Raw genomic sequence first — 22,203 nt, 5'->3', positions numbered from 1 at the left:
GTGCCTCCAGGCACAGAGCACAGGCGGATAGGGCAGGGGATGTTGTTCCCACTGCGGACACCAGGTGGCGGCCACGCTCTGGTCCCTGGGAGCTGCCTGGGGCTCAGCTGCCCCGGGAGCTGGTGAGCCCAAGACACATGGTCTCTCTCTGGCTCCATCAGGTGGACTACAAGGCCAACGAGTGGCTGATGAAGAACATGGACCCACTGAACGACAATGTCGCAGCCTTGCTTCACCAGAGCACTGACCGGCTCACGGCAGAGATCTGGAAGGACGGTGAGGACCACCTTCCCAGGGCCTGTCCCTAGGTGCCTGCACATCCCTCTCCCTGCTCACAGTGTGGCCATTTTGATGAGCTCTCTGCTCAGACCCAGAGCCCAGGGCTCACAGGTAGTGTTTCCAGTTAGTGGCGGATAGAAGTATCATTTGCTTGATATCTTCAACCAGCATCCCATTCAAGGATGAAACACTCCCTTCATCAGAAGCAACACATTGATGTCTACTATTGATTGGCCTGCTGTCAATCATTGTTTTTAGCAATACTAGCCTATGCAATCAGACCAGAAAAGAAATAGGTACAGTCATCCCTCAGTTCACTAGGACTTGGTTTCAGCATTCCTTTCAAGTACCAAAGTCTGTGAATGTCCAAGTCCTTTGTATACTATGGAGTATTAGTTGCATACAACCTACACACACCTTTCTATATACTTAAAATCATCTCTAGGTTAGTTATGATACCTGATATATTATAAATGATATAAATAACTATTACACTGTATTCTTTAGAGAATAATGATGCCCCCCCAAAAAAACAAGTGGTAAATATTGAGTATGGATGCAAGAGGTTTTCTCTGAATATTTTCAATCCACTATTTGTTGAGTCCATGAATACAGAACCTGCAGATATGGAGAGCAAGTTGCATATGGATATTCTAATGGAAAAGGGAAACTTATTTGTAGATCTATGTATAAACATATGTAGGAATACTTGTAGACAAATGTTCCCTAAAATAAATTAGGAGATTCTACTAAAAAGGGATTAACAACCACAAGAGAACCTAGAAGAGGATTCTTATGCTCATTGGCTTTGGGTCTTTGCTTTCTTCACTTGATTACAAAGTCCCCTCCCAGCCCCTGAGGAGGAGAGGAACCACAGGCTGAGGTATGGTTTGCCAGGGTTTTCCTGCTCCAACAAGGAAAGAGTTTGGCCATCCATGTGCTTGGGGGCATCAGCAGCAATGTCAGGTGCCTTCATAGCAGGATCCTGACCTTCACCAGATGTTTTGTCTGCTGCCCTCATCTTGAGGGCAGGTTTGAGAAATGATTTTATAAACTGGCAGAACCAGCATTTTGATTTTGAATTTGTGAATTTGCCATAACCTTTTACTGATCTGGAGAGTGTAGCTGTAGAAGTACCAGCCCATGCAATTAGGCAAGAAAACAAAATAGGTGAGTTGCTTCTAGAAAAAAGAGCACAAAATGCCTTGATCTTGTGAGCTGATGTCATCAAGAGGAATTTGATTTTTTGTGTTTACACCAGAGAGTGAAAAGCAGCATTTGATATTCAGATTCTGCTATGAAAATCATCTCTGAAAAATCTTCCCTGCTATTCTTTAAAACACCTGTTTAAAAGAATATCCTCATGGATACACAAATCTTCCAGTGAGCCCACATTTTTCACATCCAATGTGTGCCTGGCTCATGAGAGAAAGTGGAGGCTGTGAAGCTTCCTGAATCCAGGTTGGGAGCTGGTATAGTCGCACTTCCTCCAAGCTCTCCTAAACAAAGGCACTCATGAGGCCAGTCCAGATTCAAAGCGTTAGACATCACAGGCAAAGGATTCAAAGTGAGGGAGGGGATGGAATTGGGGCCATTTTGGGTTATTCATGTCTACTGTAGCAGCCTTGATCATGAATTGGGCAGACTGCATCCTGGCAGCCAGGGGAAAGGTAGATGAGATAAGCTGTCTTCTGAGCGGCTGAACTAACAAGTGTGCTGGGAGCATCAAGTTAGTTCTTGAGCTTCCTGGAAGCCTGGGGAAATAGGAGATATATCGCCATCTAGCCTAGCTGGCGACCTAATGCTGGGATCACAAAATCTGACTATGCCAGTAATTTAAGAAAATTACAAAGCACAAAAACACACAGAAGAACCTTTTCAATAATGGTAAGGAGATGGCTCTGCGACCTTAGGAGTCTGTGGAAAGAGAAATAGCCACCAGAATTCTTTATTCTTATATAGGGGACACACAAGGGCAGGTTCCATGGAACATTCTATCCCAAAAAGGGCAAAGGTAGGATTACAAAGGAACAGGTGAGGGTAGCTCATCCCCATGGGTGACGCCTACACCTGGAGCCACATTGTCATCTGAGCTGGGGTAACGCCCAAGTTCCTGGGACCTGCCATGGCCCTGCCAGACTGCAGGCAATAATTGATCAGAAGCCAGTGCATCGGGACTTAAAGGCATCTGCATCCAGGGCAACTCCTGACAGGGATCCCTATTAAAAACAGACAGACGCAGCCTCTAGGAAGAGAGAGTTTTCCCCTTGTGCTCAAGGCCCATAGGACATTCATCCTGTCAGCCAACACCAGTGCCCTAAGTGGGTAGATATAAGGTGAACAGGACTTGAAAATCTCATGGCCAACATTCAGGCTTCCCCCTGCTCCCTCTGTGCTCTTGACTAACGACCTCTCCTCTCTTTCTTCATGCCATCTCTCTCCCTCCATGCATCTCTCTGCCATCTCTCTGCCATCTCCCCTCCCTCTCATCTGTCCTCACTCCCCAGAACACGGGGGCTTCCAGCAGCTCTCCTTCCTTGGCTCCTTCCCCCCGTCACCCCCAGGATCTGCAGGGAGGCGCGGCTCGGACACTCCTCTGCCAGAGGGTGGGTGTCCCTGTGCATCGACGGGTGAGGCTGCTGGACAGGGAGGGTGGACTGTTGGGCTGGGGACCTGGTTTGAGCATCATCCAGCCCCTCTCCTCTCTGCTGGAGGTCTCTCCCTCCCCCTCCCCCCGTGCCGGCCCCTTCTGCAGTTTCCAGTGTCTAACTGACCCTCAAGGAAAGTACAGACCAGCATGGTAAAGCTGTGGGTTTTTGTTTTTAATTTTTAATTTGTTCATTTAGTTGTGTTTCTTGAATGCTTTTTTACTATGTGCTGTTCATGATATGGAGCTCTATTATGATCGACACCCAGAATCCTCCTCACAACCCAGTGAGGAGGATGTTAGGACTGTTACCCCCATTATGCAAATGAGGAAACTGAAACACAGAAAAAGGTTAAGTAACTTGCCCAAAGTCACACAGCCGCTAAGTGGCAGAGCTGGGATTTGAACACAGAACCTTACTTCTTCCCTATGCTCTAAGCACTTGATAATTATTGTTTTGAAAATAACTGAAAGCTTGAGAGTAGGGGAGAGTTGAACCCAGGGAGGAACAAGTCACACTCCAGGCCCTGCCCTAAGGCTGGATTATCCAGTTGACCACTGATGGCCTTTAGGTGGGTTGAGTTTCACAGGACATCAGATGCTGCCCGGCTGCAGGTTTCTGAGAACCCGGCCTGATTCCGTGCACAGAATGTGAGATGACACAGAAGGAAGGTGTGTGGGGTTTATGTTACTAGCTGAAGTGGCCCCGCCAAGTGGCAACAGAGGGCACAGGTTACTGTGAAATCGAGGCTTTCTAGAAAAGGAGCTTAGAGGGAAGCACTGTGCCCTGTTCAGAGGTCACACGTGACAACTGGCTTTATCACATTTTCAAGGTGTCACTGTTCCGTGCTCCTGCAGTTGCACTGGGGTTGCTCTCCCTGTTTCCCTCTCTGGGCTTCAGTTTCCTCCTCCGTAAAATGGGAATGACCCTAGGCTTACACGCAGTTGTGTGTGAACTGCTCTGAGCACAACCAGGGAGAGTAGAGTCTCTACAAGTCGTAGGTGAGGGGCATCCTCAGGCCCATCGTCAGACTCCGCGTGTCTGATGAAGGAAGTATCTCATCCTTGAGAAGAGGGATCTGAGATCCCGGGGAGCTGGAGAGGGTGCACACTGAATCTTCTGAGCCGTGGGACCTTGTGCACAGTCTCTGGTCCCTCAATCTGCCCTTCTATCCAATGGGGCTGACAAGAGCCACCTCCCGGGCTGTGTGCTCTGGGCATTTATGATGATATGAAATGATAAAGTTCCAGGGCCCATAAGTCCCATAAGCGCAGCTCCTTCTAGCTGACCGGACTCCCCCTCTCTGTTTCCGCCGCCCACAGTGGAGGGCATCGTGGGGCTGGAACAGGTGAGCAGCCTCGGGGACGGCCCTCCTGGCGGCCGCCCCCGCCGCGGCATGTTCCGGACGGTGGGACAGCTCTACAAGGAATCCCTGAGCCGCCTCATGGCCACGCTCAGCAACACCAACCCCAGCTTTGTTCGCTGCATCGTCCCCAACCACGAGAAGAGGGTGAGTACGCCCGCGCAGGGAGGCAGGACGGCCCCAGCGCGGGTAAAGGCCTGGCCGGTCCTTGGCCGCACCCACATGGGATCCGTTTTCGATCCGCCGCCCGCTGGTTCTGCTCGGCGCGTGGCGCCCCCTTGTGGCCGCCGCCGACCCCGCGTGTCCTCTCCCTCTCCGCAGGCCGGGAAGCTGGAGCCGCGACTGGTGCTGGACCAGCTGCGCTGCAATGGCGTCCTGGAGGGCATCCGCATCTGCCGCCAGGGCTTCCCCAACCGCATCCTCTTCCAGGAGTTCCGGCAGCGGTGAGCGGGCCGGCCCGTGGCGGGGCTGAGTGGCGCGCAGGTGTGGGAGACCCCGCAGCTTCAGTACCCTCAAAGCTAGTTCTGAAGTGGGGCTGTTGGGGACAGGGACACACTGAGTCCCTGGTGTCCTCCTCCGTGAATTGGGAGGACAGTACCTACTCAGTTGCCCTCCATACAAAGCACGCGGAACGCTTAGGGACCTGGGCATGCCGTGCCTCTGTTGGGACCAGGAACCCTGAATCATGACTGAACTCACCCCAGCGTGTCGCAGCCTGCGCTTTAACACGGAAGCGGAACAGGCTGGAGCGGACACTCTCAGAGTCTGATAAGCAAGGGTAACAAAAAGTGTGCTACCCCAAGCCACAGAAAGCGTGTCACCCCTTAAACACAGAAGCGCTGCATGGAGCCCTGGAAACATTCTAGTAGCCACGTTTTAAAAAGTAAAAGCACCAGGCAAGACTGGCTTTAACACTCTTACCTAACCCGGTGCATCCAAAGTATTTTAACATGTGATCAATATGAAAAAAAAAATTAGCAGTGGGGTATTTTGCAAAACTGCTTTCCTGGCCAGTTTAGGAAATCTAGTCTCTGCGGCTAGAACGCTGTTCCTCTGCCCTCCCTGCCCACCACAGGTATGAGATCCTGACGCCCAACGCCATTCCCAAGGGCTTTATGGATGGGAAGCAGGCCTGTGAGAAGATGGTGAGTGTGCAGCAGCAGGGAGCTGTGCCCACACACTTGCCCACATAGGGGCCCTCCCCTCCCCCACCTCCTGATCCTCCCCCTCTTCTCCCCCCCATTGACCCCTCCATCCCTCACAGATCCAGGCCCTAGAATTGGACCCCAACCTCTACCGTGTGGGACAGAGCAAGATCTTCTTCCGGGCAGGGGTTCTGGCCCAGCTGGAAGAGGAACGGGACCTGAAGGTCACCGACATCATCGTATCCTTCCAGGCTGCTGCCCGGGGATACCTGGCTCGCAGGTGGGGGTCTTGCCATTCCTCAGGAACCTGTTGGCTGAGGGCAGGTCAGGGAGAGGTTGACCAGATGACCCTAAGTGTGTGTGTGTATGTGTGTGTGGCGGGGGTGGACACAAAGGTGGAAGGACTCCAGGGAGTTGTGCCCTGGCTTCTTGGTCCCGTGGCCAAGTGCTGTTGAAGACAGTGAAGACAGCGCAGTGGCCCAGCCTCCTGGGTTTGCATGGGTCTTGATTTCCCAGGATGCAGGACTCTCAGGTTTGAAGCAGAGAAAGCCTGAGGTAAAGGCCCTTGGTGCGGGGCCTGGCATGTGTTAGGATGCAGGAAGTTTGGGGGTGCCTCCTGCCCCCTTAAAGGTGGCTCAGAGAATGCAGAGCATAGCAGAAGAGGGAATCCCAAACACCAGGCTGAGGGGCGCTGGGGAGCCAGGGAGGGCTGGGATCAGGGAGGGCCAGCTCTGGAAGGAGGAAGATCCCTCTGAGGGCCTGCTGGGGTGGACACAGGGGAGAGAGTGGGGGATGGGAGGGGGGAAGAGGTGGGGGAGGGGCTAAGTCAGGAGGATGTCACCTGAACAGGGACTGGGGCTGGGGGCCAGGCAGAGAGAGCTGAGGACAGGAGGACTAACGAGACCCACCTACAGCAGAACAGGCCGCACACCCTGGGCATTTAGGAATGGGCGGGCAGGCGGAAGGAGCTCCAGCCCCTTGCTAAAGGGACTCTCCATCGCCTATCCCCGCCCAGGGCCTTCCAGAGGCGCCAGCAGCAGCAGAGCGCCCTGAGGGTGATGCAGAGGAACTGTGCGGCCTACCTCAAGCTGAGGCACTGGCAGTGGTGGCGGCTCTTCATCAAGGTGAGGGCAGCTGGAGGGTGGGGGGCTGAGCGGCCGGATGACAGTGTCTACCTGGACAGTGACTTCCTCCATTCAAGCCTCAGATTTCTGTATCTGTAGAATCCGTGCAAGCTTTGTTAACCAGTTTTTTTTTTTTTTTTGTAATTGTGCATGAACAGAATGCCTTTATTTGTTTTTTATTTATATATGATGCTGAGGATTGAACCCAGTGCCTCACACATGCTAGGCAAGTGCTGTGCCACTGAGCCACAACCCCAGCCCTACCCAGGATTTTTTAAGTAGCAAGTGACAAGAAAATCTGACTCAAGCCAACATGGTTAAAAGATACAGGGAAGCTGCAGTTACAGCTGGATCCAGGGCAGAAGGAGCCCACCTGAGCTTGTTGTTTAGGGTTTTCAATGAGATTTTAATCAGGTCCAGTGGGAAGATATCAAGCAGAGTTGTGTAAAACTGAATAGAAAACAAGAGAACCAAAATTGCCAGAGTGCATCCCACTTAGCAAGGCTGGAGCAGTTTGGTGAGACTCTGGTTGCAGTTACCGGGTGCAGACCCCGCACCTGTCCTTCCCACCTACATCAGGCAAAGTAAAGTGCATCTCCCACTCTGGACTTTGGGTTTAGGACACTGCACAGAGGAGCAGGGGCCACAGGCCACAGAGGATGACTTCAGGGGGAAGACAAATGTGTTAATGCACTTAGTGGGGCTTGCTATGTCCCTGTCAACGTTTTACACCCTTTAGAAGGGGTAACTTATTTCTTTATTTATTTTTGTACCAGGAATTGAACCCAGGGGCACTCAGCCACTGAGCCACATCCCCAGCCCCCTTTTGTATTTTATTAGAGACAGGGTCTCACTGAGACGCTTAGGGCCTTGCTAAGTTGCAAGGCTCCTGACTCAGTCTCCCGAGTTACCGGGATTACAGGGGTGCGCCACCGCGTGCGGCCTACAAGAGGATAATCAGAGCACCTTGTGAAGTAGGGGCCGTTAGATGGACGAGGAAGCAGGTGGGGGCTTCCCACAGCACCAGAAATGCTTAGCCCCTGGGCCTCCAAGCGGCCTCCCACCATGGGAGCCGCCATTCCATCACCCCTCCCCTCTCTCTAGGTGAAGCCACTGCTGCAGGTGACACGGCAGGACGAGGTGCTGCAGGCGCGGGCCCAGGAGCTGCAGAAAGTGCAAGAGCTGCAGCAACAGAGCGCCCGGGAAGTAGGGGAGCTCCAGGGCCGAGTCGCACAGGTGAGGGGCGGGTGGTGGGCGGGGCCACCGGGGCGTGGTCAAGAGAGCGATCGGGCAGTGCCACAGGAAAGGAGGACTGGGCGGCCAGATGTGAAGGGCGGAGCTTCTGCTCCAGCCCCAGTGCAGGGCAGGGCTGCAAGGAGAACTGTGGGGCACAGCAGGGTGGACTGCGGCTGTGCAGCGCGGCTGAGCCGCACCCTGAGGGCGGAACTGCAGTCTGGGGTCAGATTGGGGTCGCAGGGTCCGCAGAGGTGGGATGGGAGGACAGTAAGGTGGTGGAGTTCTAAACTGTTTCCCGCATGTTTCCTATCTAAAATGCTTCTGGGGTAGTTTTCTGTTGATTTTATTTTGGTCCCAAGCATTAAGCCACCGAGCACTTACCCACCGAGCCACATCCCCAGCCCTCTTTTGTATTTTATCTCTAGAGACAGGGTCTCGCTGAGTTGCTTAGGGCCTCGCTAAGTTGCTGAGGCTGAGTTTTGAACTCTAGATCCTCCTGCCTCAGCCTCCAGAGCCGCTGGGATTGCAGGCGTGCGCCACCGCACCAAGCTCTGTTGACTTTTTCTGAATTATTTTGGTTGGGTCGCTGTCATAGTTAGTTGTATTAAATGAAAGGCGAAGTGGAAAAGCTCTGCTGGGTTAGCTGGAGTACATACTGAAAGGGGAGGGACTGGCCAGGAGTCCTGAGGAAGGGCTGGAGAGAAAAAATCCAGGACAGAGAGGATGAGATCTGAGCCTGCGAGGCTGTGGGCACAGGGAGGAGGGGCCAGGGCAGAGTCTAGGACAGGAGGGACAGAGCTGGGGACTGGTGGGAGGTGAGAGGGAGGTGCGCGGCCTCCCTGGTGATGTGAAGGTCTTTCTGAGAGAGGAACCTGAGGAGGCGCCTCCCACCCACTCCTGCCCCCAAAGCAAGTTAGGTAACAGGAAGGTCATGGCGCTCCACGAAGGGCCACCTTGGGAGCCCTGCCTGCTGACCGCTGACCTCTCCCTGCTCCCCAGCTGGAGGAGGAGCGAACCCGCCTGGCCGAGCAGTTGCGAGCGGAGGCAGAACTGTGTGCGGAGGCCGAGGAGACGCGGGGGCGGCTGGCAGCCCGAAAGCAGGAGCTGGAGCTGGTGGTGTCGGAGCTGGAGGCCCGTGTGGGAGAGGAGGAGGAGTGCAGCCGGCAACTGCAGACCGAGAAGAAGAGGCTGCAGCAGCACATCCAGGTCTGGCCTCGACTGCCCGCCACCTCCCTGGACCCCTCTTGTCTACCCCAACCGCCTCTGCTTCTATATATCATGTTTCTTTTGCCATGAATTTACAGAAAAAAGGCAGCTCAAAATGACTTTTTTAGGGGAGACCCTAAAACATGTAAGCTTCAGGTATGGCTGGGTCCAGGCACTCAAGTGATATCCTCAACACTCCGCCTCTCTCCATCTCCTGGCTCTGTCTGCCTCCTGCTGCGGCGTTCACAGGCAGCTTCACTTCCATGGCTCCCCGTCAAGATTTAGTGTTTCACACTCAAGGCCTGGCTCAACTTGGACGCTGTGTTTTCATTGGAAACATTTGATCTATACTTACATTTCAAATCTACAGTTTAAAAAAGTAGATTCACAAACCCAGCTTGTTCCAGACACACTTAAGAGTTTTCATAGTGTCTGGTCTTAAGTTTCAAATAAACAAAGTCGAAAATTTGGTTCCCCAGCCACAAGGGCCACTTTTCAAGAGCTGTGTGGCATTTTAATGGCCTCCTCTTCAACTCCTTGGTGGGGGAGGGGCGGTGCCCTAGAGTTTGGGGACACTGAACTCAGGGTACCTGAAGGATTGCAGGGACAGACCAGATTGACAGCAGCTCATGAGTCATAAATACAGCTCCCTAGAATCATTTCTTGGCAGGGAACTGACACATCCTCTCAGGGTTAGGCTGCAAGTGCCGGGTCCCCTGCTCAGGAGGGGAGATGGCCAGGGAGCAGAGTGGTCAGTACCCGTCTTCGTGATTTGTGTCTTTATTATGCTTACCGGCCTCCATCTGCATCCCCCAGTGCATTCAGGGGAATGTGATTTCCATTATCCCTCCCAGGGCTTTGGGCAGCCCCTGGGGCTCCCCAGGCCTTAGATGCGCTTATGAACCAGTGAAGGAAGTGGGAAGGGCAGTGAGGATTTGGCGCTGCCCAGAGCGTGGACCTGTCTGCACCACAAGCCCCAGAGGTCTGCGGGACGCCCTGCCCACTCCCTTCTCCCTTCAGGAACTAGAGACCCACCTGGAGGCGGAGGAGGGGGCTCGGCAGAAGCTGCAGCTGGAGAAGGTGACGACAGAGGCGAAGCTGAAGAAGTTTGAGGAGGACCTGCTGCTCTTGGAGGATCAGAATGCCAAGCTGAGCAAGGTGGGGCCTTGGGAGCTGGGGGTGGAGTAGGGGTGTCTGCCAGGTGACAGGGATGAAGAATTGGGGTCCAGGTGCTAGAACAAGCTCTGGACACCCATAAGCAAAACCCAAACAGCCGTAGAGAAAAGTGCTTCTCCTACACCTTAAACCATCTCTCAGCCGGTCATGGTGGCGCACGCCTGTAATCCCAGTGATGTGGGAGGCTGAAGCAGGAGGACTGCAAGTTCAAAGCCAGCCTCAGCAATTTAGCAAGGCCCTAAACAACTTATCGAGATCCTGTCTCAAAATAAAACTATACAGGGCTGGGGATGTGGCTCCGTGGCTAAGCGCCCTGGATTCAATCCCATCGCAACAACAGAAACAAAAATGCTGCGGAAATTGGGCCGGCTGGGCTCAGCCTCAGGCTGGGGTGCGCCAGGGGCCAGCAGCAGCCTGGGCTCTCTCTTCTCAAGGGAGAAGGACGAGGCCAGGTCAGACCAGACCTCACAGCACCTCTAACCTCCCACCTGCACTGCATTCACCACCTCTTTGGCTAGAACAAGTCACATGGCCAAACCCAGTCTGGATGGGGCTGGTAGTTACATCCCATGGACTGTGCAGAGCAACAGCTCCAGGGTGGAGGTGTAGAGTAGTGTGACAGGAAGACAGTGTGGGGACCACCGAGCCAGCTCTGACCCTTTCTATTCCATTCTACTACCTTTTCCGTGTGCTGGGGATGGAACCCGGATCCTAGTGCCGGGCAAGAGCTCCACCCTGGGCATCCCCTTGTCCTGAAGGACAGTGCTAGCCCATTGCATGCATTTCCAAAACCACTCAGGGTTTGGAGAGCACTCCCCAGTCCAAGGTCCTCAAACTCCAATGTGCACAGGAATCGGGGAGGAGCTCATTGAATGCAGATCCTGGTCCAGCTGGTTTGGAGGCCCCAGGCTCTGCATGCCCTCCCAGGCATGCGGGTCCACAACCATCCTTTGAGTAGTGCAAGAATCCCGAACTCACACGCGGGTGCAGCCGACTGGGTGCCGGTGGCCATGGTGTTCATGTTAGCGATGCTGGAGCAGCCTCAGTGTCCCTGAGTGGAACTAACAGTCAGTGTCCTGCAGCTAACAGGGGGGGAGGGGAAGAGCCCAGAGGCGCCAGGGAATAGGGCAAAGGAGGCAGGGGTGAGAGGAGGGCGACCAGGAAGGTGACGCTCCAGACGCAGGTGAGCATGGGAGAAGCCACTGGTGAGGACCTGTGTGGCTGGCCCCGCTCCTGACCCCCTGGCCTCTGCTACCCCTCAGGAGCGGCGGCTGCTGGAAGAGCGCCTGGCCGAGTTCTCCTCCCAGGCGGCCGAGGAGGAGGAGAAGGTCAAGAGCCTCAACAAGCTGCGACTCAAATATGAGGCCACAATTGCAGACATGGAGGGTGAGCGCCATGCACGTAATGGGGGACTGAGGGCCGCGCTTGCTCTAAGGGGACCTCAGGCAAGCCTCCTGCGCTGTGCGCCCAGCGGTCACATCAGTTAAGTGTGGGAAAGCAGGCCCAGGACAGGAGGGCGTCCCAGGGCGCACGTTCCTAAGCATCTCAGATCCTACTCTCGCTCCCTCCCTGGGGGGTTGGCTGCTCCCACTCTCTCCACCTGACTGGTCCCTGTCTACCTCGCCATGTTGTCCCTCTGCCCCTCGCTGCTCGCTTTCAATCTTTCAATCGGAAAGGAAAGGAAACAGCATAGGGAGGAGGCTGGGCTCCAGAGGCGGGAGTGAGAACTCAGAGCCCGGGGTCGGCTGGGGTCTGGAGAAATTGGTCCCTGAGATCCGGGAGCCTGGGAGGAGGAGGTGGCGTCTGGGGAGGCTTGATCCATGGCCACCTGGGTCTGGAGCCCCGTGCATGACCCCACCTCCCGCTTGCAGACCGCCTGCGGAAGGAGGAGAAGGGCCGCCAGGAGCTGGAGAAGCTGAAGCGGCGGCTGGACGGGGAGAGCTCCGAGCTGCAGGAGCAGATGGTGGAGCAGCAGCAGCGCGTGGAGGAGCTGCGGGCCCAGCTGGGCCGCAAGGAGGAGGAGCTGCAGGCGGCGCTGGCCAGGTGCGGGCGGATGGGCGTGGCAGGGCCAGCAGCAGGGGCGCAGTGCAGACCCTGGGAGCTCTCCCGGCTGTGGGCAGACCCCAGCCCTTCCCAGCTGCAGTGTCCCTGCTGCCCAGTGCAGATAGCAGGGGTGCGAAGCCACCGGGCAAGGAAAAGAGGAAGGACCCTGCAGCGCTGGGCGCACAACGCTCCGCCCCCTCAGCCTCCCCGGGCCCAGCTGCTCAGAATCTGCGTGATTTACCCGGTGTGGCTCGCCTGTAATCCTGGTGGCTATGGAGGCTGAGTGAGGCAGGAGGATTGTGAGTTCAAAGCCAGCCCCAGAAACTGAGCGAGTTTGGAGCCTGCTGTATGCCACACGCGCTCCTGGGGTTCCCAGTGTTTTTCTGCACTGGGCTTCACGCAGGCTAAGACACCTTCGATTCTGGGTGTGACTCCATTTCAGAGAGGCTAAAATGTGAAAACTGTGTGTTAGAATCACTACTACACTGTGTGTGTGTGTGTGGGGGGTGTAAGAACGTGCTCCCTCGAGGCTCCTCTGCTCTCTGCTCTCCAGCTCCTCCGCTCTCTGGACCAGTGACCTCACCTGTCTAGCCTTGGTTTCTTCCTCTGTAAAACAGGGACAATTGCAGAAGCTACCCTAGGGTTAGTGCGGGAAAGCACGCACCCCACACCTCCCTGGACACCGGGTGTCTTGGCTCCTACTTGTATTACTCTTGCTTGTTTTGTGGTGGAATCCGCACAGCATGCGCCACTCCAAAGCGCACTCTGCACTGTGGCGCAAGCACCTCTCCATCCCAGTCCCACACGTTTCCATCACCCTGAAAGGAGATGGGGGCCCTCTCAGCCGTCACTCCACCCTCTGCCTCTTCCCAACCGGACTCCACTCCACCACACTGCTCTGTCTAGGCGGGGCTGGGCCTCGGGGCAGTTCCAAAGATAGAAGCAAGCTTCCAACATCCCTCTCCCCTTCTGTGTCGCTGAGCCTGCAGCAGCCCCATCCTCAGAGCCTCCTTCAGCACAGGAACCTGTGCTTCCGAGGTGCCATGCAGGCAGGGACAGGGACGGCAAGCCCTGCCTGGGTGGCACTGAGTGTTGAACCCCCAACAAGTACTGTCCCCGATGCAGAGTTCTGCAGGGGTGCTGCCCGGAGCCACGAGGGACCCTCTGGTGGGTCACGGGCCTGGACAGTGCTCTCCCCCTCGAGCCCCAGTTTCGTCCTCTGGCGGGAGCATTCCAGAGACAACAAAGCAAAGGACGAGTGGGGACTCTGCCAGCCTCACCTGTGATTACCATGGGTGACATTCCCACCTCACAGCGGGGATAACTGAGGCCCAAGGACTGAGTCATGTGCCCATGGCAGAGCTGGGGTCTGAACCTGGGACTGGCCACTCCCCAAACCCAGAAATCTGGCCTCTTGGCCCCAGAAACCATCCCTCACCTCTGCCTGCCCCTGTGCCACCCCCATGTTACTTGTCACCTCCAGGGCAGAGGAGGAGGGCGGAGCCCGAGCCCAGCTACTCAAATCCCTTCGGGAGGCGCAGGCAGGCCTGGCTGAGGCCCAGGAGGACCTGGAGGTCGAGCGCGCAGCCAGGGCCAAGGCCGAGAAGCAGCGCCGCGACCTGGGCGAGGAGCTGGAGGCGCTCCGTGGTGAGCTGGAGGACACGCTGGACTCCACCAACGCGCAGCAGGAGCTCCGGTGAGGGGCAGGCGTTGGCGCTGCCCGCCCTGGCTAGGCAGGGTGTGGGAGGAGGATGGAGAGCCAGGTCTTCGCCTGCACCAGCTCTGTGCCAGCTTGGGCACAGAGACAGACCCAGTCCAGGGCAACAGGTGCTTTAAGGCAGTGACACGGCATGGGGAATAATAAATGAAGGCCCAAAACCAGGTCTATGGGAGACGGTTCAGAAAGACTTCCCTGAGGAGGGCCTTTTGAATAGGGCTTTGCATGACGAGTAGGAGTTCACATTCAGAGCCTCATGCCCACACAGCATAACCACCCAGATCTCCTTCTTCCTCAGAGGAAGCAAGAAAGGAGCCTCAGCCAGCTCCCCCAAAGACCTGCCACCCTCTATCCTGAGAGTCTGTCCCTGTCATCCTTCCCCCAACAAAAGGTCCAAGAGGGAACAGGAGGTGACCGAGCTGAAGAAGGCTCTGGAGGAGGAGACTCGCGTTCACGAGGTGGCGGTGCAGGAGCTGAGGCAGCGCCACGGCCAGGCTCTGGGGGAGCTGGCGGAGCAGCTGGAGCAGGCCCGGAGGGTGGGTTGGGGCTGGGCCGGGAGGGTGTGACCTGGGTTGGAGGAGGGTCACAACAGCTGTGCTGCCCACCTGGAGGGGCTCTGTGTTTGTAGGAGAGGAGAGTCAGCAGGCTCCACTCGTTCATGGTCTGTCTCGGGGGAGCAGGGGCCCTGGGAAGGTGAAGGTGACCAGGGAAGGTCCCAGAGCCAAGGTGCAGGTCTGTGATTTTAAACAGCTGTGGAGGGCTTCTGTGAGGAGGTGGCATCTGAGTAAAACCCAGGGAGGCGCGAGTAAGCCACCTCTGGAGCAGTGTGTTCCAGGCAGAGGAAGCTGCCAGTGCAAAGGCCCTGGGACAGGCATGTCCTGGCCCGGTGTGGGGGGGGATGCTCAGACACCTTGCCCACCTCCTGCCCCAACAGGGCAAAGGTGCGTGGGAGAAGACCCGCTTGGCCCTGGAGGCAGAGGTGTCTGAGCTTCGGGCAGAGCTGAGCAGCCTGCAGACTGCCCGTCAGGAGGGTGAGCAGAAGAGACGCCGCTTGGAGTCCCAGCTGCAGGAAGTGCAGGGCCGGGCAGGCGACGGGGAGCGGGCACGAGTGGAGGCTGCTGAGAAGCTGCAGCGAGCCCAGGTGAGTGGGGTGGCCGTGTGGTGGTGGTGTCTGCTGTGTGACCTCAGAGAGATGCCTGCTCTCTCTGGGTTTGTGTTTGGTCCCCATCAACCCTGTTGCCCCCTCCCCAGCTCTTCACACATCGGTGGCTGGGTATTGGTGAGCAGTAACTGCATGTCCAACACTTAAGAGAGAAAACTGTTCACATTTTACCTACGAGGAAGCTGAGGCCCAGAGAGTACAGTTGACTGCCCTTAGTTGCTCAGAACTGAAGTCCAGTCCCAGGCGTGCCTGACCCTTTGGAGTGTACCATAGCCCCAAGCTCTTCTTCTCTTTTCTGCCTTTGAATAATTCATAATCTGATTAAAAAAGTCCAGAGGAGGGACACGGAGCAGCGTGAGCACAGTAGCATTCTGCAGCCCTTCGAAGCAAAGCCCATTTTTTAAAACTTCATTTTATTCTGTTTCAAACTGAACGGTCTATACCTGTTCATTACTGAGAACACAGACAAGCAAAACGAAGATGACTTGTAGCCCCAGCTCCTCCAGGGAGACCACCAGTACTGTGCAGTTTTAATTCCTGATTGAAGTGGTGTGATCAGTAGCTGGGTGTGGTGTCCCTCGCCTGTAATCCCGGCAGCTCGGGAGACAGAGGCAGGCGGATTGCAAGTTCGAGGCCAGTCTCTGCGATTTAGGAGGTCCTATCTTGAAATAAAAAGGGCTGGGGATGTGGCTCGGTGGTTAAGACCCCTGGGTTCACTCCTGGCTTTAAAAATAAAGGTTGTGAGTTGGTTCCCTGAAAACACTGGCCCCATTACATAAACGGGACTGGAGCATCCCTGAGTTGGATGTGAGTGGGGTCTGGAACCAGTCCCTGCCCAGGGCACTCTCTAGCCCTCAGAGCTGCTCAGCCACCGCCACCATCTACTCCTACACCATTGTCATTAGCCCCAGAAGAAACCCTAAAGTCCTCGCTGCCACCCGTGGTCCTCACTGCCATCCATGGTCCTCTGCATCCTGCACACGCAGGCTCTTCCAAAGCTGAGCCGCGAGCCAGGTGGCCTGTTCCACGGCACATCCTAGGACTCCGTTGTTTTCTTGCTGGCTGACACCAGTGGCCCTGGTGGCCTAGATCTCCTGTGCAGCTGTCCCGTTCATCGTCCAAGGGCATTTGGGTCCAGGCTGCCAGGAGCCTCTCGCCCCGTCGGGCACCTCCTGGGAGCGGAATTGCTGCCCCCGCACTTGGTCTTGAACCCTCAGAGCTGCTGTTCCGAGGCGCCCACAGACGTGTGGGTGGAAGTCGCCAGGAGGCATCACCGCCCCCTTCTCCACAGGCTGAGCTGGAGAACGTGTCGGGAGCCCTGAGCGAGGCCGAGTCCAAAGCCATCCGCCTGGGCAAGGAGCTGAGCAGCACAGAAGCCCAGCTGCACGACACCCAGGTGACGGCCCTTCCGCCCCGTGGCACCCTCCCCACCACCCTTGTGCCGGCCACGCCTGACTTCCGTCATCTCTCCACCCACAGGAGCTGCTGCAGGAGGAGACCAGGGCAAAGCTGGCCCTGGGGTCCCGGGTGCGGGCCGTGGAGGCCGAGGTGGCCGGACTGCGGGAGCAGCTGGAGGAGGAGGCCGCAGCCAGGGAGCGCGCAGGCCGGGAGCTGCAGACCGCCCAGGCCCAGGTGGGCAGCCCCAGCACCCTGCAGGGAGGCACAGTGCCCCCCTCTGCCTGAGGTCCCCAGCTAAGGGACATCCCGCCACCCACCTGCGGACTCCCCCTCACTGGCCCTTGGCCGGCTCCGTGTCCACCCAGCCCTAGCCCCGGTCATCCTCTCCCCTCCAGGCCCTCCTGGCCTCCAGTCTGCCCTTCCAGCTCATCCCCCATGCCCAGGGTCTCTTCCTGCACAGACTGGCCGGCCCTGCTCTGCTCCCAGTACCCCTGGACCAAGCCTCTCAGCTGGGCCCCTGAGTCTGGGACTGTCTTGACTACTCAGCAGATTTTCAGCCACTTCAAAGGGGAACTCCAGAGTTAGATCTGGTCCCCAGCACAGCCCAACAAACCTTGAGAAATGCCTATTAAATGACTGAGTGATGACTTACGCTGCCAAATATCCTTCAGTTGTCAAACTCCTACATATACTTCAACACCCATCTCAAGTGCCCTTCTACCAGGAAGTCTCTTCCAAATATTCAAAACGGATCCTGAAATCCCCCTGTGGGATCCCGTGAAGCCTATAACTTCTACCTTAGCCCCTGTCAATCTAACTCAGTCGCCCCCTTCAGACTAGGGGCTCCCCAAGACCAAAGCCAGATCTGATTCTCCCTGGGTCCTGCCAGAGGTCACTTGGGTACCCTGAAAGAGCTGGGGCTCATGGTACTCAGAACCTCAACCCCATCCTGAGGCAGAGGAGCCCAGTGGAATGACTCCTTTCCTTCCTCACGCCTCAGTCTCCTCATCTGGGAAATGGGGCCTCACAAGGTCCTTGGCTGCTCACAGCCACGACAGCCGCTGACCCTCCCTCCCTCTCCCTCCCCAGCTTGCAGATTGGCGGCGGCGCCAGGAGGAAGAGGCCGGGGCACTGGAGGCAGGGGAGGAGGCTCGGCGCCGGGCCGCCCGAGAGGCAGAGGCCCTGGCCCAGCGCCTGGCAGAAAAGACAGAGGCTGTGGAAAGGCTGGAACGGGGCCGCCGGCGGCTGCAGCAGGAGCTGGACGATGTCACCGTGGACCTGGAGCAACAGCGGCAGCTTGTGAGCACCCTGGAGAAGAAGCAGCGCAAGTTCGATCAGGTGAGGGCCTCGGTTTACCTGGCTAGGTGATCTGTAAGCTCATCTGCGCTCCCTGTGGCTCCTGGGAGGAGTCGGGTCCAGGTGACACCCAGCTCCGAGACGGGACTGGAGGCTGGGCGCCTCTTCCCCTGAGCCTCCATAAAGTGGGACACCCTGTCTGTCCTGGTTTCGCCTCCGGTCCTAGCATCATTATTAGCGGTGCTTGCTGACATTCTCGGGGCGTCCTGGTTTGGGTACTGAAATACAGGAGCACCCTTTCAGTACCCCAGAGGGTGCCTATGAGGAGTCAACGGAGGCTGGAGAGTGGCTCAGTGGCAGAGTACTTGCCTGGCATGTGGGAGGCACTGGGTTCGATTCTCAACACCACCTATAAAGATATTCTCAGCATCGACAACTAAAAAAATATTTTAAAAAAAGATTCAATGGAAGAACACATCTCACTTGCCCTTCAGATTCCCTGAGTGCCTCAAGCAAGTTGCTTTCCCCCTCTCAGCCTCAGTTTACCGACCTAGAAGGTGGGCATCATATTGAGCATTTGGCAGCCTGAGGGAGAAATAAAAATTTCACGGAAAGCTCCAGAGTTCAGGTTGTTAGAGGGTTAGTCAGCTTTCTGTTACTGCTGAGATAATCAACTTGCAGGGAGAAAAGGGTGCTTTTCATTCATGGTTTTGGGGGTTTCACCCATGGTCAGTTGGCCTAATGAGCCACCACAGGCTTTCAGGCCTGTGGTGAGGCTGCACATGATGGCAGGGAGCACATAGTGGAGGAAGCTGCTCACCTTATGAGCAGGGAAAAGAAAAAAGAAGGGGCTGGGTCCCACTGTTCCCCCAATGACCTAAGACCTCCCACTAGACTCCGCCTCTTAAAGGTTCCACAACCTCTTCCCAGTAGCACCACAAACTGGGGCCAAGCTTTTGACACATGGGCCTGTGAGATCCAAACCATGGCATCCGTCTAGAAAATGGGAATGATGTTAAGAATTTGACCACCTGCCAGTGCACATCTGTAATCCTAGCAACTTGGGAAACTGAGGCAGGAGGACTGTGAGTTTGAAAACAGCTTAGGCACCTTAGTGAGACCTTGTCTCAAAATAAAAAATAAAAAGGGCTGGGGACATGCCTCAATGGTAGAGCACTCCCGGGTTCAATCCCCAGTATCAAATTAATTAATTAATTAATTAATTAATTCTGGCTACTGGACCATGAAATAAAAATCACAGACTGCCATAGATTTAAGATCAGGCGATCCTGAGATTCAAACCCAGCTTAGCCAGGCACGGTGGCACATGCCTGTAATCTCAGTGGCTTGGGAAGCTGAGGCAGGAGGATCTCAAGTTCAGAGCCAGCCTCAGCAACTAAGCAAGGCCCTAAGCAACTTAGCAAGACCCTGTCCCAAAAGATGAAAAGGGCTGGGGATGTGGCTCAGTGGGTTCAGTCCTTGGTGCCCAGAACAAACAAACAAACAGAAAACCCAGCTTAGCCCTTTCTTGCTGTGTAGCTTTGGGCAAATGCCCAACCTCTCTGTTAGTCTAGAAAATGCAGAGTGGCCATCTTTTCCCTGGGTATAGAATCCTAAATGAGCACTTTTATTCTCTCAGCACTTTGAAGATGCCCTTCTGTCTGTCACCTCTGCCCTCCATTGTTTCAGGTGAGAAGTTAGCTGTCATTCAAATCATCGTTTCCCTGTAGGGAAAGTGATGTTTTCCTCCTGGTTTAGAAGTTGTTTCTTGATCTTTGGTTCTCACAGTCTTGGGCTGCATTTGTCCTGCTTCAGCCTTGCTGAGCTGCCCAGCTAAGGGCTTTCTGTTGTTGTTACATGGATGTTTTCTGCCATTATTTCTTCACATGTTTTTCTGGTCCACTCTTCTTCTTCTTGGACACCACATACGTGTGTTTTTGATTGCTTAGCACTGTTCCGCAGGTTCTCCAGGCTCTGATAATTTTTTTTGCAACTTCTAGAATTTTCTATAAATTCTTTTCATTTAATTATTTTTGGATTGGCATCTTTGACTTACAGTAGTCGTTTGAAGTTTATCCATATGTTTGCATGCATCAATAATTTATTCCTTTTTATCGCTGAGTATTATTCCTTTATAGGTAAACCACATTTATGTTTCTGTTAACCTAGTGATGAACAATGTTTGGATTGTTTCCAATTTGGGGCTATTCAGAGGGAACCTTAGTCTTTCTAGTAGATGTGTAGTGACTTTAATTCACATTTCCCTAACAGCTGATGATGCTAAGTATCTTTTCCTGACTTTTGTGACATCCACGTATCTTCTTTGCGGAAGTGTCTGTTCCTTCATCCTTTGTCTTTTGATTGGGTTGTGGTTTTCTTATTATTTAATTTTGAGAGTTTTGTATATATACTGAGTACAAGTTCTTTGTCAGATGTATGCTTTGTAAATATTTCGGGCCAGTCTGCAGCTTGTCTTTTGATTCTCCTGAAAGAGTCTCTTTGAGAGCAGAAGTTTTTCATTTTGATGAAATCCTACTTATCAATGGTTTTGGTTTTGCATGTATGAGATCTGCACCTAACTTGAGGTTGGAAAGGTTTTCTCCTCATTTCTAGAAGTTCTCCAGCCTTAGGTTTACATTGAACTCTGATCCTCTATGAGTTAATTTTTATGTGGCAGTATTGTGGCTCCAAATGATTTTTTTCCCAAATTAATTTTTTTGAATATAGATATCCAAGTGTTTGCTGGGTGTAGTGGTGCTCACTTATAATTCCAGTGACTTGGGACACTGAGGCAGGTTTGAGACCAACCTCAGCAACTTAGGCCTGTCTGAAAATAAAAATTAAAAAGAAAAAGAACTGGGGCTGGGATTGTGGCTCAGAGGAAGAGCACTTGACTCGCATGCGTAAGGCACTGGGTTCAATCCTCAGCACCACATAAACATAAAAAATAAAGATATTGTGTCCACCTATAATTAAAAACTAAATTTAAAATTAAAAATAAAATAAAAAGAACTGGAGCTGGGTGCAGCGGCGCATGCCTATAATCCCAGTGGCTTGGGAGGCTGTGGCAGAAGGAAGAAGGCAACTTAGTGAGATCCTGTCTCTAAATAAAATATTTAAAAAGCGGGGGTGGGGTCTGGGGATGTGGCTCAGTGGTTAAGCACCTCTGGGTTCAATCCCTGGTAGCACACAGACACACACACAGACACAAAGATACCCAAGTCCCAAGTGTTCCAACACAATTTTTTTCTCTACTTAGTTTGTGTACATATTAAGTTCTTTTTTCTTCATTTCCATGTGTGTTTTAGAATTAATATTTCAGTTTCCAAAACAACAACAATAAAAGCACCTCCTGGTTTGGGACTATTGAATCTGTAGGTCAATTTGAGGAGGATGCACCACTTCTTCTTTTTTTTAATATCTATTTCTTTTACTTGTACACAATGCCTTTGTTTTTATTTATTTATTTTTTATATGGTGCTGAGGATCAAACCTCACATGTGCTTCTTAATCCTATTAAATTTTGGGTCCAAATAACTGGGTATCTGTGATCATTCATTTAGCTTTTCTTAATCTTGGAAATGTTTTGTGGTTTTTAACTGTATATCTTTCCCATCTTTTGTCAGATTTATTTCTAAGTTTTTCATAGTTTTGATGCTATCTTAAATGGAGTTATTTTGTTTACTTCTGATCGCTACTGTGCAATCATACAATTGATTTTTGCATATTTGTGTAATATTCTGCAACGAAGCTAATGCACTTATTACTGTTAGTAGGTTTGTACATAGATTTCACTAGATTTTTATCACGTTTTCTCTGAATAAAGACAGGTACCTCTTACTTTACCCTCCTTCTGTGACTCCAAATACATGCATGTTTGATTGTTGGATGCTCTCTTAAAGATTATTAAAGCTCTGTTAATTTTTGCAACTTTTTTTCTTTTTAAAATCTATTTGGATAACTTCTATTGGCCTGTCATCTTTTGCTGAATGATGTGTCCAGTATGCTCTTATTTTCATGCAGTGACTTGTTTTATTTCACACATTATGTCTTCAGGTCTGTCATTTCAATGGGGTTCTATTTCACAGTTTCAAATCCCTCCTGAAATAGCCTTTCTATTCCTCCATTAAGTCCATGTTGTTCTAAAATTTACTTATCATAGCGAAAATCCTTGAGTGATAATTCCAGTAGGAAATCCATCTGCAAATCTGTTTGTATGGACTGATTTTTTTTTTGTCTTAACTGTGCATCCTGTTCTCTTCCTTCTTTAAATACCTTGAAGTTTCATTGTTTGCCAATTACTGTAACTTTTAGAAAACAGAAAAGGTCATAAAAACACATATATTTTCCTACCACCACCCCAAAAAAAGAAACACTATTTCCCAAAGGACTGATTGGTTTGGTCCATTT

General features: G+C 53.4%; 1 protein-coding gene across 4 annotated transcripts in view; it reads left to right on the top strand.

Moving 5' to 3' along the window:
• Nucleotides 1-22,203, top strand: part of MYH14 (myosin heavy chain 14) — a 72,124-nt gene that overhangs the window by 31,745 nt on the left and 18,176 nt on the right. For all 4 annotated transcript variants that reach the window (XM_081275739.1, XM_081275738.1, XM_081275737.1 and 1 more), the window contains 17 exons: nt 162-276; nt 4,250-4,437; nt 4,612-4,733; nt 5,366-5,435; nt 5,555-5,715; nt 6,451-6,559; nt 7,664-7,795; nt 8,795-9,001; nt 10,022-10,159; nt 11,440-11,563; nt 12,049-12,220; nt 13,704-13,916; nt 14,329-14,473; nt 14,872-15,078; nt 16,391-16,495; nt 16,579-16,731; nt 17,587-17,835. In XM_081275739.1, coding sequence (XP_081131865.1) covers nt 162-276; nt 4,250-4,437; nt 4,612-4,733; nt 5,366-5,435; nt 5,555-5,715; nt 6,451-6,559; nt 7,664-7,795; nt 8,795-9,001; nt 10,022-10,159; nt 11,440-11,563; nt 12,049-12,220; nt 13,704-13,916; nt 14,329-14,473; nt 14,872-15,078; nt 16,391-16,495; nt 16,579-16,731; nt 17,587-17,835 — 2,610 coding nt within the window. The remainder of the gene's footprint in view (nt 1-161; nt 277-4,249; nt 4,438-4,611; nt 4,734-5,365; nt 5,436-5,554; nt 5,716-6,450; nt 6,560-7,663; nt 7,796-8,794; nt 9,002-10,021; nt 10,160-11,439; nt 11,564-12,048; nt 12,221-13,703; nt 13,917-14,328; nt 14,474-14,871; nt 15,079-16,390; nt 16,496-16,578; nt 16,732-17,586; nt 17,836-22,203) is intronic.

The sequence above is a fragment of the Spermophilus citellus genome (genome assembly GCF_964194105.1).
Source record: "Spermophilus citellus genome assembly, chromosome: 18".
Taxonomy (NCBI): domain Eukaryota; kingdom Metazoa; phylum Chordata; class Mammalia; order Rodentia; family Sciuridae; genus Spermophilus; species Spermophilus citellus.
Note: the sequence above shows the minus strand (reverse complement) of the source record. Positions and strands in the feature narration are given on the sequence as shown.